The sequence below is a fragment of the Dendrobates tinctorius genome, unplaced genomic scaffold, assembly GCF_039654945.1.
Source record: "Dendrobates tinctorius isolate UK_male_01 unplaced genomic scaffold, ASM3965494v1 ptg000035l, whole genome shotgun sequence".
NCBI classification, from domain to species: Eukaryota; Metazoa; Chordata; class Amphibia; order Anura; family Dendrobatidae; genus Dendrobates; species Dendrobates tinctorius.
In genome coordinates, this window is record NW_027361703.1 from 3688989 (window position 1) to 3703390 (window position 14402).

A 14402-nucleotide genomic window follows, 5' to 3' on the forward strand; every position below is an offset into this window, starting at 1 on the left:
GGTCATCAACATCATAACAGAATGGGTCCAATAACCAGCACTAAAAGAACAAAACCGTTGGCACAACCCTGGTAACCGGAGGTGGTGGACAAGTAGGATCCCAATCCGTGAACTTCAATTTATATAGACTTGGCACACACCAAAAAGATTCTGATGCAGAAAAGTGGTTTTAATGAATTGCAGTACATACAAGGGTGGATTCGCGGCGGATACTGCGTCCACTTGTTATATAGAACCACGTGGGATGGCCGCAGGTGCCTCCTTGCAGTATTGGTGTCCCCCTTAAAGCCCAGTCACTAAGAGCTCACAGTACAACTTATTGTGCATTGATGAAGGTCCTAGACCGAAACGTCTGTATGTATGTACTGCAATTCATTAAAACCACCTTTCTGCATCAGAATCTTTTTGGTGTGTGCCAAGTCTATATAAATGGATTTTATTTAATAACCAGCACTGGCCAGAAACAAAAATCATGTGGGGAGACACACTATAGCTTCGAACACTACCTTGCGCACAATACAGATGTGATAATATCTGTAATGCGCTGTGGAATTAATGGCGGAATACAAAGGAGTAAAATAAATAGTTAAAAGAGCACAGATAACAGCACTGGAACATCAGAGAGCGGAAAAGTGTAATCAGAAATCGGACACTACTTTGAGATCAGTCGATGGCTTTTGTAGTGTTACCTTATCTTAGTCCAGTGAGAGAGATAACTTTCTGAGAAAACTTATGGAGATGGCATGTTAACATAACACAGTGACAGTTAGGGTACTGTCACACTTAGCGATGTACCAGTGATCCCGACCAGCGATATGACGCCGTCAGGATCGCTGGTACATCGCTAAGTGGTCGCTAGTGAGCTGCCACACAGGCAGATCTCACCAGCGACATCGCTGGGGACGGGGGCCGCTACTTACCTGTCACACCAGGCGATCCTGCGTCCTCCCGCCTGCGTCCACGCTCGTCGCTCGTCGTCACAGCAGGAAGCGCCGCAGGAAGCTGACGACGAGAAACAGTCCTGGACGTTCTCGCGCGATCAGCGATAACCAGCGGGGGAGCGGGTTGTAGGTAAGTATCACACACAGCGATATCGCTAGCAATATCGCTATAACGTCACTAGTTATAGCGATATTGCTAGCGATATCTCTTAGTGTGACATGCCCTTTAGCAAGGCCGAAAAATGACATTTATCCATCCAGTTCAGCCTATATTCCGTCAGAATAAATCTCCAGATCTACGTCCTTATAAAGAACCTAATAACTGTAAGATACAATATTGTTACGCTCAAGGAAGACATAAAGGCCTCTCTTGAACCCCTCGACTCAGTTTGCCATCACCACCTCCTCAGGCAAGGAATTCCAGATTCTCACTGCCCTAACAGTAAAGAATCCTCTTCTATGTTGGTGGAAAAACCTTCTCTCCTCCAGACGCAGAGAATGTCCCCTTGTGACCGCCACCTTCCTCTGTATAAACAGATCGATGGAGAGATATTTGTATTATCCCCTTATATACATAAACATGCTTATTAGATCTCCCCTCAGTCTTTTTTCTAGACTAAACCCTAATTTTGCTAATCTCTCTTGGTAATGTAGTCCCCCATCCCCTTTATTAATTTTGTTGCCCTCCTTTGTACCCGCTCTAGTTCCATCATATCCTTCCTGAGCACCGGTGCCCAAAACTGTACACAGTACTCCATGTGCGGTCTAACCAGAGATTTGTACAGAGGCAGTATAATGCTCTCATCAAGTGTATCCAGAACTCTTAATGCACCCCATGATCCTGTTTGCTTTGGCAGCCGCTGGCTGGCACTGGCTGCTCCAGGTAAGTTTATCATTAACTAGGATCCCCAAGTCCTTCTTCATATCAGATTTACCCAGTGGTTTCCCATTCAGTGTGTAATGGTGATATTGATTCCTTCTTCCCATGTGTATAACCTTACATTTATCATTAAGCCGCATCTGTCACCTTTCGGCCCAAGTTCCCAACTTATCCAGATCCATCTGTAGCAGAATACTATCTTCTCTTGTATTGACTGCTTTACATAGTTTTGTACCATCTGCAAATATCAATATTTTACTGTGTAAACCTTCTACCAGATCATTAATAAATATGTTGAAGAGAATAGGTCCAAACACCGACACTTGCGGCACCTCATTGGTCACAGCGACCCAGTTAGAGAATATACCATTTATAACCACCCTCTGCTTTCTATCACTAAGCCAGTTACTTACCCATTTACACACATTTTCCCCCAGACCCAGCATTCTCATTTTGTGTACCAACCTCTTGTGTGGCACGGTATCAAACGCTTTGGAAAAATCAAGATATACCACGATCATTGGCTCACCTTGGTCCAGTCTAAAGCTTACCTCTTCATAAAAGCTGATTAGATTGGTTTGACAGGAGCAATTCCTCATAAACCCATGCTGATATGGCGTTAAACAGTTATTCTCATTGAGATAATCCAGAATAACATCCCTCAGAAACCCTTCAAATATTTTACCAATAATAGAGATTAGTCAAAAGACCTGCGGTTTTACCTGCGGTTTTTCATCTCCACAATGGAGGAGATGGCAAACCGCAGCGGAATCCGCAGAAAGAATTGACATGTCAATTCTTTCTGCGGTTTTGAAACCGCAGCAAATCCGCGCAGAAAATTCTGCAGCGTCTGCACAGTGGTTTTTTTTTCCATAGCTTAGGCTGGTTTCACATTCGCGCTTTTTAAGCGCACGCACGGCCGGGGGTAGCTCCGCCCCCGAGCCGGCTCTCTGCCCGGCGTGCCCGCCCCTTCCTTGTAGCGCCGCCTCCTAGCGCACAGCGGCGCCTGCGATCGGCGCACCCTATCTTTAGCATAGGGTGCGCAGATCGTGCGCAGGTCGTGCGCTAGTTGCGCTTTGACCTGCGCTGCGCACTTTTGACGGTGCGCCGTGCGCGCCAAAATCCGAAAAGTTTGATTTTGGCGCGCACGGCGCACCGTCAAAAGTGCGCAGCGCAGGTCAAAGCGCAACTAGCGCACGGCCTGCGCACCCTATGCTAAAGATAGGGTGCGCCGATCGCAGGCGCCGCTGTGCGCTAGGAGGTGGCGCTACAAGGAAGGGGCGGGCACGCCGGTCAGAGAGCCGGCTCGGGGGCGGAGCTACCCCCGGCCGTGCGTGCGCTTAAAAAGCGCGAATGTGAAACCAGCCTGAGAATGCTACTGTACACCGCAGCAGAATCCGCAGTGTGCACACACCCTAATACAGGGTTTTCTTTGTCTCTCTGCATTTCACCTAGGATTTTACTTTCCATCGTGAATACTGTGGAGAAGAAGGTGTTTAATATATTATCTTTTTCCTCGTCATCTACAACCATTCTTTCCTCACAATTTTTTAATGGGCCTACACTTTTGATTCTTTTACTATTGATATTGTTGAACAGTTTGGGATTAGTTTTAGTCTCCTTAGCTATGTGCTTCTCTGTTTCCTTTTTGGCAGCTTTAATAAGTTTTTCAGATAAAGTATTTTTCTCCTTATAGTTTTTAGAGCTTCAACAGTGCCATCCTGCTTTAGTAGTTTAAATGCTTTCTTTTTACTGTTAATTGCCCCTCTTACTTCTTTGTTTAGCCACATTGGGTTTTTCCTATTTCTTTTCCTTTTATTCCCACAAGGTATAAGCCGCTTACAGTGCCTATTAAGGATGTTCTTAACATTTCCCTTTATTATCTGTATTCTTATTTCTGAGGACATTGTCCCAGTCCACCAAATTAAGGGCATCTCTAAGCTGGTCACAGTTTGCCTTCCTAAAGTTCAGTGTTTTTGTGCCTACCTATTGTGTAGTTACATTTGGCAATATCTGTACCTGCAGTGGCCGCTATCTTCCTCTCAAATGAATGGTAGATAAGTGCAATACTTGCACTGATGTGCGCATGTAATCATTCAAAAATATCAAAAGATGAAAAGGGCCAGAAGAGAGCAGAGTATGAACACAAGCCCTGATTGAACAATGTTGGTCTTGATGATGGGAGTCTGCTGGAGTCAGACATTCCTAATTGATTAAGACGCGCAAGAATCAGAGGCACCTGACATGTAGAGTGTGCTTCGCCACAAATCTTACTCCAGTCCCTGACTGTGGTGTAAGGAACGCTGCTACTCATCATGAACGTGACTATCAGAAGTTTCCACGCTACAGCTCTGCCCACTTTGTTGGCGCTGGGTGATAATGGCCAGAGAATGACAAAATTCACAAGATTTTAGTTCAGCCTAAAAGTTGAGCCAAAATTGGACTTTTTCCACCTTCGTACACCAGAATTATGGCCAAAAACTTGACTGAATTGGGTCCATAATGTGCATGATGAGGTTTTGAAGGTTTTATTATGCTTTCATGGTTTTTTAGCTAAATCTTGTTTTTTAATAGTGTTAAAGTAAAATATGAACAAAACAAATGTAAATCTGATTCCCGTATTTTCAAACCTGAGGTATCAAAGAAAGTTGCACATTGCACAAAATGGAACTAGGAGTTCTGCCATCTAATCATGTCACATTATATACATGAGTAAATATGAAGACTGCTGGAATATATGATCCGGATAATAAAATACATCAGGAACACCTGTCATGCAAACAGAACCCTATAGGGGAGGCATCTACATCTCACAATGCATTCCACCATGACATTTAAAGAGGTTGTTCACTACTGTAATAGGATAGGTCATCAATGTCTGATCGGTGGGAATGCAACTCTTAGCACGCACCGCCGATTAGCTGTTCTAGGTTCTGGCAGGGGCTGGAACTGATTTGAAGAAAGGGAAGATGTGCAGTACCCGGCCGCAGCCACTACCAGTAGATGGAGCAGCTACATAAGTAGTAGTTTCGCCCTCCGCCAGCACCTGGGACAGGTGGGACAGGTGATTGTCGTGGGAGCTGGGTGATGCACCCCCACCAATCAGACATTCATGACTTAACGTAAGGATGAGTCATCAATGTTAAAGACAACCTCTTTAAATTCCCTAAAACTTAAGGCCCCATTACATTTAGCGATGCACCAGCGATCCCGACCACGATACGACCTGGTCAGGATCGCTGGTGCATCACTAAATGATCGCTAGTGAGCTGCCAAACAGGCCGATCTCACCAGCGATGCAGCAGCGGTCGGCGGTCGTACTTACCTGTCTGTCGTGGCGAGGGTGACCGTCTTCCGCCCGTGTCCATGGCTCGCTCGTCGGCGCCAGCAGGAAGCCGACGACAAGAAATGGACCAGGCCAATCTCGCACGAGATCTCAGCGACAGCCAGCGGGGGAGCCGGTCAGAGGTGAGTATCACATGTAGCGATATTGCTAGTGATATCGCTGCTGCGTCACAAAATCGGTGACGCTTTAGCGATATCGCTATGTGTAAAGGGCCCTTAAGGGAAGGCAGTATGTTGCAAGCATACAAGGCGGCACGCATCGGTTTAAAGTAGGTTTCCTGCCAATGTTCATTAATTTTGCATTTCCTTACCCTGCTCCAATCGTCTAGTATCAGTTCTGTAATATCTTGATTCCCCGCCCTTCTTGGCCATTTTCTGCATAACGATTTTGGGTCCATTATACAACAAGGATAGGGTATGCTTCTACCCATCATACTCTATATGATGTATGTCCACACAGAACCCTCATCTCTTCCCTATTAGGAGAGACTCACAGGTCTTGGAGCATAATGACACTCGCTGGAATGCAAAGAGCATTGTGCTGTGTTTACATGGAACACAGATGGACTGTGCAGACGGGGCGGGAGGATGGACGCGGAGAGTAAAGGTCTGAGGAGGGGTAAAGTCTGATTCAGAAGCTTCGAAGAAAAGCCGATGTCAATATTGGCCAACATTGCAGCATTTAGATTTCTCACAGCTAAGACACGGCTTGTACTATGAATGACATTTACCATATCATTATAGAAAATAACGCAGCTATTAATAACCTACAAAGCCGATTCATTCCCTACAATCATCTGATTACATGTTTAAAACTGTCGCACAAGACTATGTGGGAGATTCCTCAAATTTAGGGCATGGGAAAAAAGGGAGCAGTGATATGAACTCTAGTTGGAAAGGGATGGAAAGCTGGCGCCTTGATCAGAGGAGTACTGCTGGTCCTGCTCCGGGATCATCTGTTGGCTTGAAGAAATGGCACCAGTATATAAGCACATCGCGCGGTCTATCTGCCCTGCCGTACACTTCGTGACGACCGCCTATGCACGTGAATGGGACAATGCTGCCATATTGGGGTCCCAGAACACTTCATATTAACCCTGTGAACAATGAGGCAGAATTACTACTACCAGTTTAATATTTGTTTAACCTATTACAGGCTGCATTCATTAGTGCCCGATTTATCACTCTGGCATGTGCCAGCATATACATTCAGTGTATGGAAGCAGGTGCCAGAGCAGAACATTACAATCCCGAAAGGCATATACAAGTGCTACTCAATAAGTTAGAATAGCATCAAAAACGTAATTTACTTCAGTTCTTCAATACAAAAAGTGAATCTCCTATATTAGATAGAGTCATTACAGAGTGATCTATTTCAAGTGTTTATTTCTGTTAATGTTGATGATTATGGCTTACAGTCAATGAAAACCCAAAACTCATTATCTCAGTAAATTAGAATACTTTATAATACCAGCTTGAAAAATGATTTTAAAATCAGAACTTTTGGCCTACTGAAATGTATGTTCAGTAAATGCACTCAATACTTAGTCGGGGCTCCTTTTGCATCAATTCCTGCATTAATGCGGCGTGGCACGGAGGTGATCAGCCTGTGGCACTGCTGAGGTGTTATGGAAGCCCAGGTTGCTATGATAGCAGCCTTCAGCTCATCTACATTGTTAGGTCTGGTGTCTCTCATCTTCCTCTTGACAATACCCCATAGATTCCCTATGGGGTTAATGTCAGGCGAGTTTGCTGGCCAATCAAGCACAGTGATAATGTTGTTTGTAAACTAGGTATTGGTACTTTTGGCAGTGTGGACAGGTGCCAAGTCCTGCTGGAGAATGAAATTTCCATCTCCAAAAAGCTTGTCGGCAGAGAGAAGCATGAAGTGCGCTAAAATTTCCTGGTAGACGGCTGCACTGACTTTGGTCTTGATAAAACACAGTGGACCTACACCAGCAGATGACATAGCTCACCAACCACTGATTGTGGAAACTTCACACTAGACCTCAAGCAGCTTGGACTGTGGCCTCTCCACTTTTCCTCCAGACTCTGGGACCTTGATTTCCAAATGAAATGCAAAACTTACTTTCATCTGAAAACAACACCTTGGACCACTGAGCAACCAGTCCAGGTCTTTTTCTCCTTGGCCCAGGTAAGACGCTTCTGGCGTTGTCTATTGGTCATGAGTGGCTTGCTACAAGGAATGCGACACTTGTAGCCCATATCCTGGATACGTCTGTGTATGGTGGCTCTAGAAGCAATGACTCCAGCAGCAGTCCACTCCTTGTGAATCACCCCCAAATTTTTGAATGGCCTTAATCCTTTCAAGGCTGTGGTTATCCCAGTTGCTTTTGCACCTTTTTCTACCACACTTTTTCCTTCTACTCAACTCTCTATTAATATGCTTGGATACAGCACTCTGTGAACAGCCAGCTTCTTTAGCAATGACCTTTTGTGGCTTACCCTCCTTGTGGAGTGTGTCAATGACTGCCTTCTGGACATCTGTCAAGTCAGCAGTCTTCCCCATGATTGTGGAGCTACTGAAACAAACTAAGGGAACTTTTTAAACACTTGGGAAGCCTTTGCAGGTGTTCTTTGTTAATTATTCTAATTTACTGAGATAATGATTTTTGGGTTTTCATTGGCTGTAAGCCATAATCATCAACATTAACATAAATAAACACTGGGAATAGATTATTCTGTTCATAATGACTCTATATGAGTTTTACTTTTTGTATTGAAGAACTGAAATAAATTAACTTTTTGATGATATTCTAATTTAGTAAGAAGCAATTGTATACTGGGCTATAATCCAAGCCCCAGAACAATCTCACACAGATGTACAGGTATAAAGGAATATCTAGACAAGTACAAAATTGTGCAAGGGATTCATGATATCATTGGAATATATACTGGATGGCAGACAAGCATTTACACTGTACCTTTATTGTGACAAAAAAAAAAATTTTTTGATCATTTAATCACTTGCTGAATGTCATCCACTGTATTAAGAGCCCATGATTTCCATCTACACTGCACAATGTATTTGTTTGTTTTTTGTTTTTTTGCAATGCGTGACAAACAAGCATTTTTGGACAAGTTGGTTGCTTAAGCCATTTACATTACACAATTACAGAGTATGAGGAGTTGTAAGTGAGATAGTCAGTATAGGCCAAGCAGGCACAGTTCCAGCCCCTATGGGCCAAGCAGGCATGGTTCCAGGTTGCACAAGAAAAATGCTAAGGGGGTGAGTACTTTTGCAAGACAATATGTCAATGCACTTGTCCTTCTCTAGTCCTACAAGACATAGGCCTTTACCAAGGTTCGGGATGGACTCAAGCGCAAGCAGCCAGTAATATTATGTATCTCTGCAACATGCTGATCTCTCCCAATGAAGAATGTGTTTTGCCTCCCATACCAAGTGCCCCGGTTTCCGGCTTCTTGTTCTTACAGACAGTGCATAACAGAGCGATCCTACAGTGAGTCACATACAATAAAGAACATGTCAATTCATTCTTGCCATACTATAGCAGTATAATGTGACAGCAGGGGACGTATTACTAAGTAGTAAGCCTTGTTGGCAGCGAGGCTACGGTTACACTGGTGCTTCAGGGTCAGATATCACTAGTGTCACTTGTTCACGTCTCCCTATTGAATTGCTGATTAATCTATACCGGTGACGAATGTGGGAAAGCCTGTACTGTACTGACGGTCTATTTTGGCTTATACACATGCCACTGGTGCCCATGACCACTGCTATGAAACACACACGTTGAGTACTGTACTCTTGCTTTATTTTAAACTTCGAGCCTTTAGTGAATAAAATGAGTTTTTATTTCCAGAATGGGCCTTTTAAGTTATAAAATTCAAAAGTAATTATCGGAATAGGCACAAACCGGGTATACAGTAACTGTTCAGAGAGTGCCATATAAAAATACTAGCTATGAACCTGTTCTATGCCCGGGTGGCGAGCATTTTTATTGGTATATGGTCTCCCATCCTGGTATGTGCTGCCCCCCTCCTTTCCTGGTATGCATGGCACCCCTCATTCCTATCCTGGTATGCATGGTACCCCTGATCCGTATCCTGGTATGTATGGTACCCTCACCCCCCCAATCCTGGTATGCATGGTACCCCTGATCCGTATCCTGGTATGTATGGTACCCTCACCCCCCCAATCCTGGTATGCATGGTACCCCCTTATCCATATACTGGTATTCATGGTCCCCTCACCCTCCAATCCTGGTATGCATGGTACCCCCTCATCCCTATCGTAGTATGCATGGTACCCCCTCATCCCCATCATGATATGCATGGAGCCCTCACCCCCCCAATCCTGGTACGCATGGTCCTCTCACCCCCCTATCGTGGTACGCATGGTCCCCTCACCCCCCTTTCGTGGTACGCATGGTCCCCTCACCCCCCCTTTCGTGGTACGCATGGTCCCCTCACCCCCCCTTTCGTGGTACGCATGGTCCCCTCACCCCCCCTTTCGTGGTACGCATGGTCCCCTCACCCCCCTTTCGTGGTACGCATGGTCCCCTCACCCCCCTTTCGTGGTACGCATGGTCCCCTCACCCCCCTTTCGTGGTACGCATGGTCCCCTCACCCCCCTTTCGTGGTACGCATGGTCCCCTCACCCCCCTTTCGTGGTACGCATGGTCCCCTCACCCCCCTTTCGTGGTACGCATGGTCCCCTCACCCCCCTTTCGTGGTACGCATGGTCCCCTCACCCCCCTTTCGTGGTACGCATGGTCCCCTCACCCCCCTTTCGTGGTATGCATGGTCCCCTCACCCCCCTTTCGTGGTATGCATGGTCCCCTCACCCCCCTTTCGTGGTATGCATGGTCCCCTCACCCCCCTTTCGTGGTATGCATGGTCCCCTCACCCCCCTTTCGTGGTATGCATGGTCCCCTCACCCCCCTTTCGTGGTATGCATGGTCCCCTCACCCCCCTTTCGTGGTATGCATGGTCCCCTCACCCCCCTTTCGTGGTATGCATGGTCCCCTCACCCCCCTTTCGTGGTATGCATGGTCCCCTCACCCCCCTTTCGTGGTATGCATGGTCCCCTCACCCTCCTTTCGTGGTATGCATGGTCCCCTCACCCCCCTTTCGTCGTATGCATGGTCCCCTCACCCCCCTTTCGTCGTATGCATGGTCCCCTCACCCCCCTTTCGTGGTATGCATGGTCCCCTCACCCCCCTTTCGTGGTATGCATGGTCCCCTCACCCCCCTTTCGTCGTATGCATGGTCCCCTCACCCCCCTTTCGTGGTATGCATGGTCCCCTCACCCCCCCTTTCGTGGTATGCATGGTCCCCTCACCCCCCTTTCGTGGTATGCATGGTCCCCTCACCCCCCTTTCGTGGTATGCATGGTCCCCTCACCCCCCTTTCGTGGTATGCATGGTCCCCTCACCCCCCTTTCGTGGTATGCATGGTCCCCTCACCCCCCTTTTGTCGTATGCATGGTCCCCTCACCCCCCTTTCGTGGTATGCATGGTCCCCTCACCCCCCCTTTCGTGGTATGCATGGTCCCCTCACCCCCCTTTCGTGGTATGCATGGTCCCCTCACCCCCCTTTCGTGGTATGCATGGTCCCCTCACCCCCCTTTCGTGGTATGCATGGTCCCCTCACCCCCCTTTCGTGGTATGCATGGTCCCCTCACCCCCCTTTCGTGGTATGCATGGTCCCCTCACCCCCCTTTCGTGGTATGCATGGTCCCCTCACCCCCCTTTCATCTATATTCACCTTTCTTCCCTGTGTCCAGCACTGTCCCTTTCTGCCGGAGGCCGGGGGGGGTGGGGGGGGGGGGGTTTGAGTCTGGCACCGGAGTATGCGCATCACTCCCTGAGGAAGCAAGCGTGTGAAACGCGCGTTGGAGTGCGAGGTCACAGCGTCTACATACACAGCATGTATCCAGGTCGGTTAAATTAACCCTTGTTTATCATGACTCAGATTTATCTTATATTATTATCATGATCTAGATTTACTTTATATTAAAAATGACTATGCACTTTATGGATCTATTTATAATTAGAATATGGTGACACTTGGTATATTATTAGCATAGTATATTAGCAACAGTCTGCACATGAGCACTGGAATTTTATTATATATGGTTATATCAACTGTTTTTAAGTTTTTGGAGATATTATATGGCCTGGTCATGGTTACTATATTTTGATAATGTATGTTGACCTGTTTCCTCTAATATGCTTTTTTTTTTTTTAAAAAAAAACTTTTTAAATAAATCTTTTGTTGGTGTCTCTAATCAATAAAAATTGTCTAATTGAACAACACTTTGGTAAAGTTTGGTTTTTAAGTAGTCTATTTTTGGTATATGATTCTAGTGTGTCTACTTAAATAAATTATGATTTAGTACCTTTCGGGTGAATATAACTGTTCTCCTTTGTTTGGAATAAGTATATTGTATAGAAGTGTGCCCTGGTGGAGGGGTACAGGGCACACAGCAGTGGGCATTGTATAGAAGTGTGCCCAGGTGGAGGGGTACAGGCACGCTGCAGTGGGCATTGTATAGAGTTGTGCCCAGGTGGAGGGGTACAGGGCACGCTGCAGTGGGCATTGTATAGAGTTGTGCCCAGGTGGAGGGGTACAGGGCACGCTGCAGTGGGCATTGTATAGAGGTGTGCCCAGGTGGAGGGGTACAGGCACGCTGCAGTGGGCATTGTATAGAGTTGTGCCCAGGTGGAGTGGTACAGGGCACGCTGCAGTGGGCATTGTATAGAATTGTGCCCAGGTGGAGGGGTACAGGGCACGCTGCAGTGGGCATTGTATAGAGGTGTGCCCAGGTGGAGGGGTACAGGGCACGCTGCAGTGGGCATTGTATAGAGGTGTGCCCAGGTGGAGGGGTACAGGGCACGCTGTAGTGGGCATTGTATAGAGTTGTGCCCAGGTGGAGGGGTACAGGGCACGCTGTAGTGGGCATTGTATAGAGTTGTGCCCAGGTGGAGGGGTACAGGGCACCCTGCAGTGGGCACTGTATAGAGTTGTGCCCAGGTGGAGGGGTACAGGGCACCCTGTAGTGGGCACTGTATAGAGGTGTGCCCAGGTGGAGGGGTACAGGGCACCCTGCAGTGGGCACTGTATAGAGTTGTGCCCAGGTGGAGGGGTACAGGGCACCCTGCAGTGGGCACTGTATAGAGGTGTGCCCAGGTGGAGGGGTACAGGGCACCCTGCAGTGGGCACTGTATAGAGGTGTGCCCAGGTGGAGGGGTAGAGGGCACCCTGCAGTGGGCACTGTATAGAGGTGTGCCCAGGTGGAGGGGTACAGGGCACCCTGCAGTGGGCACTGTATAGAGTTGTGCCCAGGTGGAGGGGTACAGGGCACCCTGCAGTGGGCACTGTATAGAGGTGTGCCCAGGTGGAGGGGTACAGGGCACCCTGTAGTGGGCCTTCACATGGCAGCTCTTCTCTATGCCCTCACACTATAACAGCACTAGCGAATCACACTCCTCTCCGTACAGCATCTATTAGGGATGTGTGCTCCCCGCCTCTGCCCCATGCTGCCCCTGTAGTACTCACCCTGGATGCCGGTCTGGTGAGACATGGTAAGGACTGTGCAATAATTCCCGAACCTCAACCAGGAAGTGACAGCGGTGAGCCGGCTCCAGCGGGATACACGTCATCGGCCTGGTTGCTGGGCAACAAAGCCGGCTTCTAACACCGGCACCGGGTACACGCCCTACAGTGGAGAGCTGGGCATTACACACGCTGGTTATACTGGCCTCTAGTGGAACAACGCCGGAGCTACAAGCATGCTATGGCTGCATTACGTAAGAGCCAAGTCTATCACCACAGGGATTTGGGACCCCCTGGCTAGCAGCAGAGGGAAATGTCCACTGCAAAGGCAAACACCCGACTGTTTAGGCAGGCTTGCTGCTGGCACAAGTTGTAACAGAAATGTACCCTGCCTATAACGCTAATGACCACTATACCTTCAATAACTGCATGACCTCTAATTGTCAGAGGAGTGACCCCATAAACCATGCTGCAGACAGACATCAATAAACTGTACCTGCAGAGTGTCTCTTCACAAACAGTGCCAGCACTCGCCCATAACGCTGCCAGCAGACTGTCCCCCATAACGCTGCCAGCAGACTGTCCCCCTTAACGCTGCCAGCAGACTGTCCCCCATAACGCTGCCAGCAGACTGTCCCCCTTAACGCTGCCAGCAGACTGTCCCCCATAACGCTGCCAGCAGACTGTCCCCCATAACACTGCCAGCAGACTGTGCCCCATAACGCTGCCAGCAGACTACCCCCATAACCCTGTCAGCAGACTGTGCCCCATAACCCTGTCAGCAGACTGTGCCCCATAACACTGCCAGCAGACTGTGCCCCATAACACTGCCAGCAGACTGCCCCCATAACACTGCCAGCAGAGTGCCCGATATAATGCTGCCAGCAGACTGTGCCCCATAACGCTGCCAGCAGACTGTCCCCCATAACGCTGCCAGCACTCGCCCATAACGCTGCCAGCAGACTGTCCCCCATAACGCTGCCAGCAGACTGTCCCCCATAACACTGCCAGCAGACTGTGCCCCATAACGCTGCCAGCAGACTACCCCCATAACCCTGTCAGCAGACTGTGCCCCATAACCCTGTCAGCAGACTGTGCCCCATAACACTGCCAGCAGACTGTGCCCCATAACACTGCCAGCAGACTGCCCCCATAACACTGCCAGCAGAGTGCCCGATATAATGCTGCCAGCAGACTGTGCCCCATAACGCTGCCAGCAGACTGTGCCCCATAACACTGCCAGCAGACTGTGCCCCATAATACTGCCAGCAGACTGTGCCCCCATAACAATGCCAGCAGACTGTGCCCCCATAACACTGCCGGCAGACTGTATCCCATAACACTGCCAGCAGACTGCCCCATAACACTGCCAGCAGACTCCCCCATAACACTGCCAGCAGAGTGCCCGATATAATGCTGCCAGCAGACTATGCCCCATAATGCTGCCAGCAGCCTCCCCCATAATGCTGCCAGCAGACTCCCCCATAACGCTGCCAGCAGACTCTCCCATAAAGCTGCCAGCAGACTGTGCCCCATAACGCTGCTAGCAGAGTGCCCAATACTGCCAGCAGACTCCCCCTTAACGCTGCCAGACTCCCCCATAACGTTGCCAGCAGACTGTCCCCATAACACTGCCAGCAGAGTGCCCGATATAATGCTGCCAGCAGACTGTCCCCCATAACACTGCCAGCAGA

At 48.3% G+C, this 14402-nt stretch overlaps 1 protein-coding gene across 2 annotated transcripts in view; it reads right to left on the reverse strand.

Moving 5' to 3' along the window:
• TWF1 (twinfilin actin binding protein 1) overlaps positions 1-12891 on the reverse strand; it is a 61068-nt gene extending 48177 nt beyond the window's left edge. Inside the window, exon 1 of one of the 2 annotated variants that reach the window (XM_073573231.1) lies at positions 12712-12891. In XM_073573231.1, the coding sequence (XP_073429332.1) occupies positions 12712-12736 (25 nt within the window). In that variant the 5' untranslated portion in view covers positions 12737-12891. The remainder of the gene's footprint in view (positions 1-12711) is intronic. The other variant, XM_073573230.1, reaches the window with a different exon arrangement.
• Positions 12892-14402: the final 1511 nt, after the last annotated feature.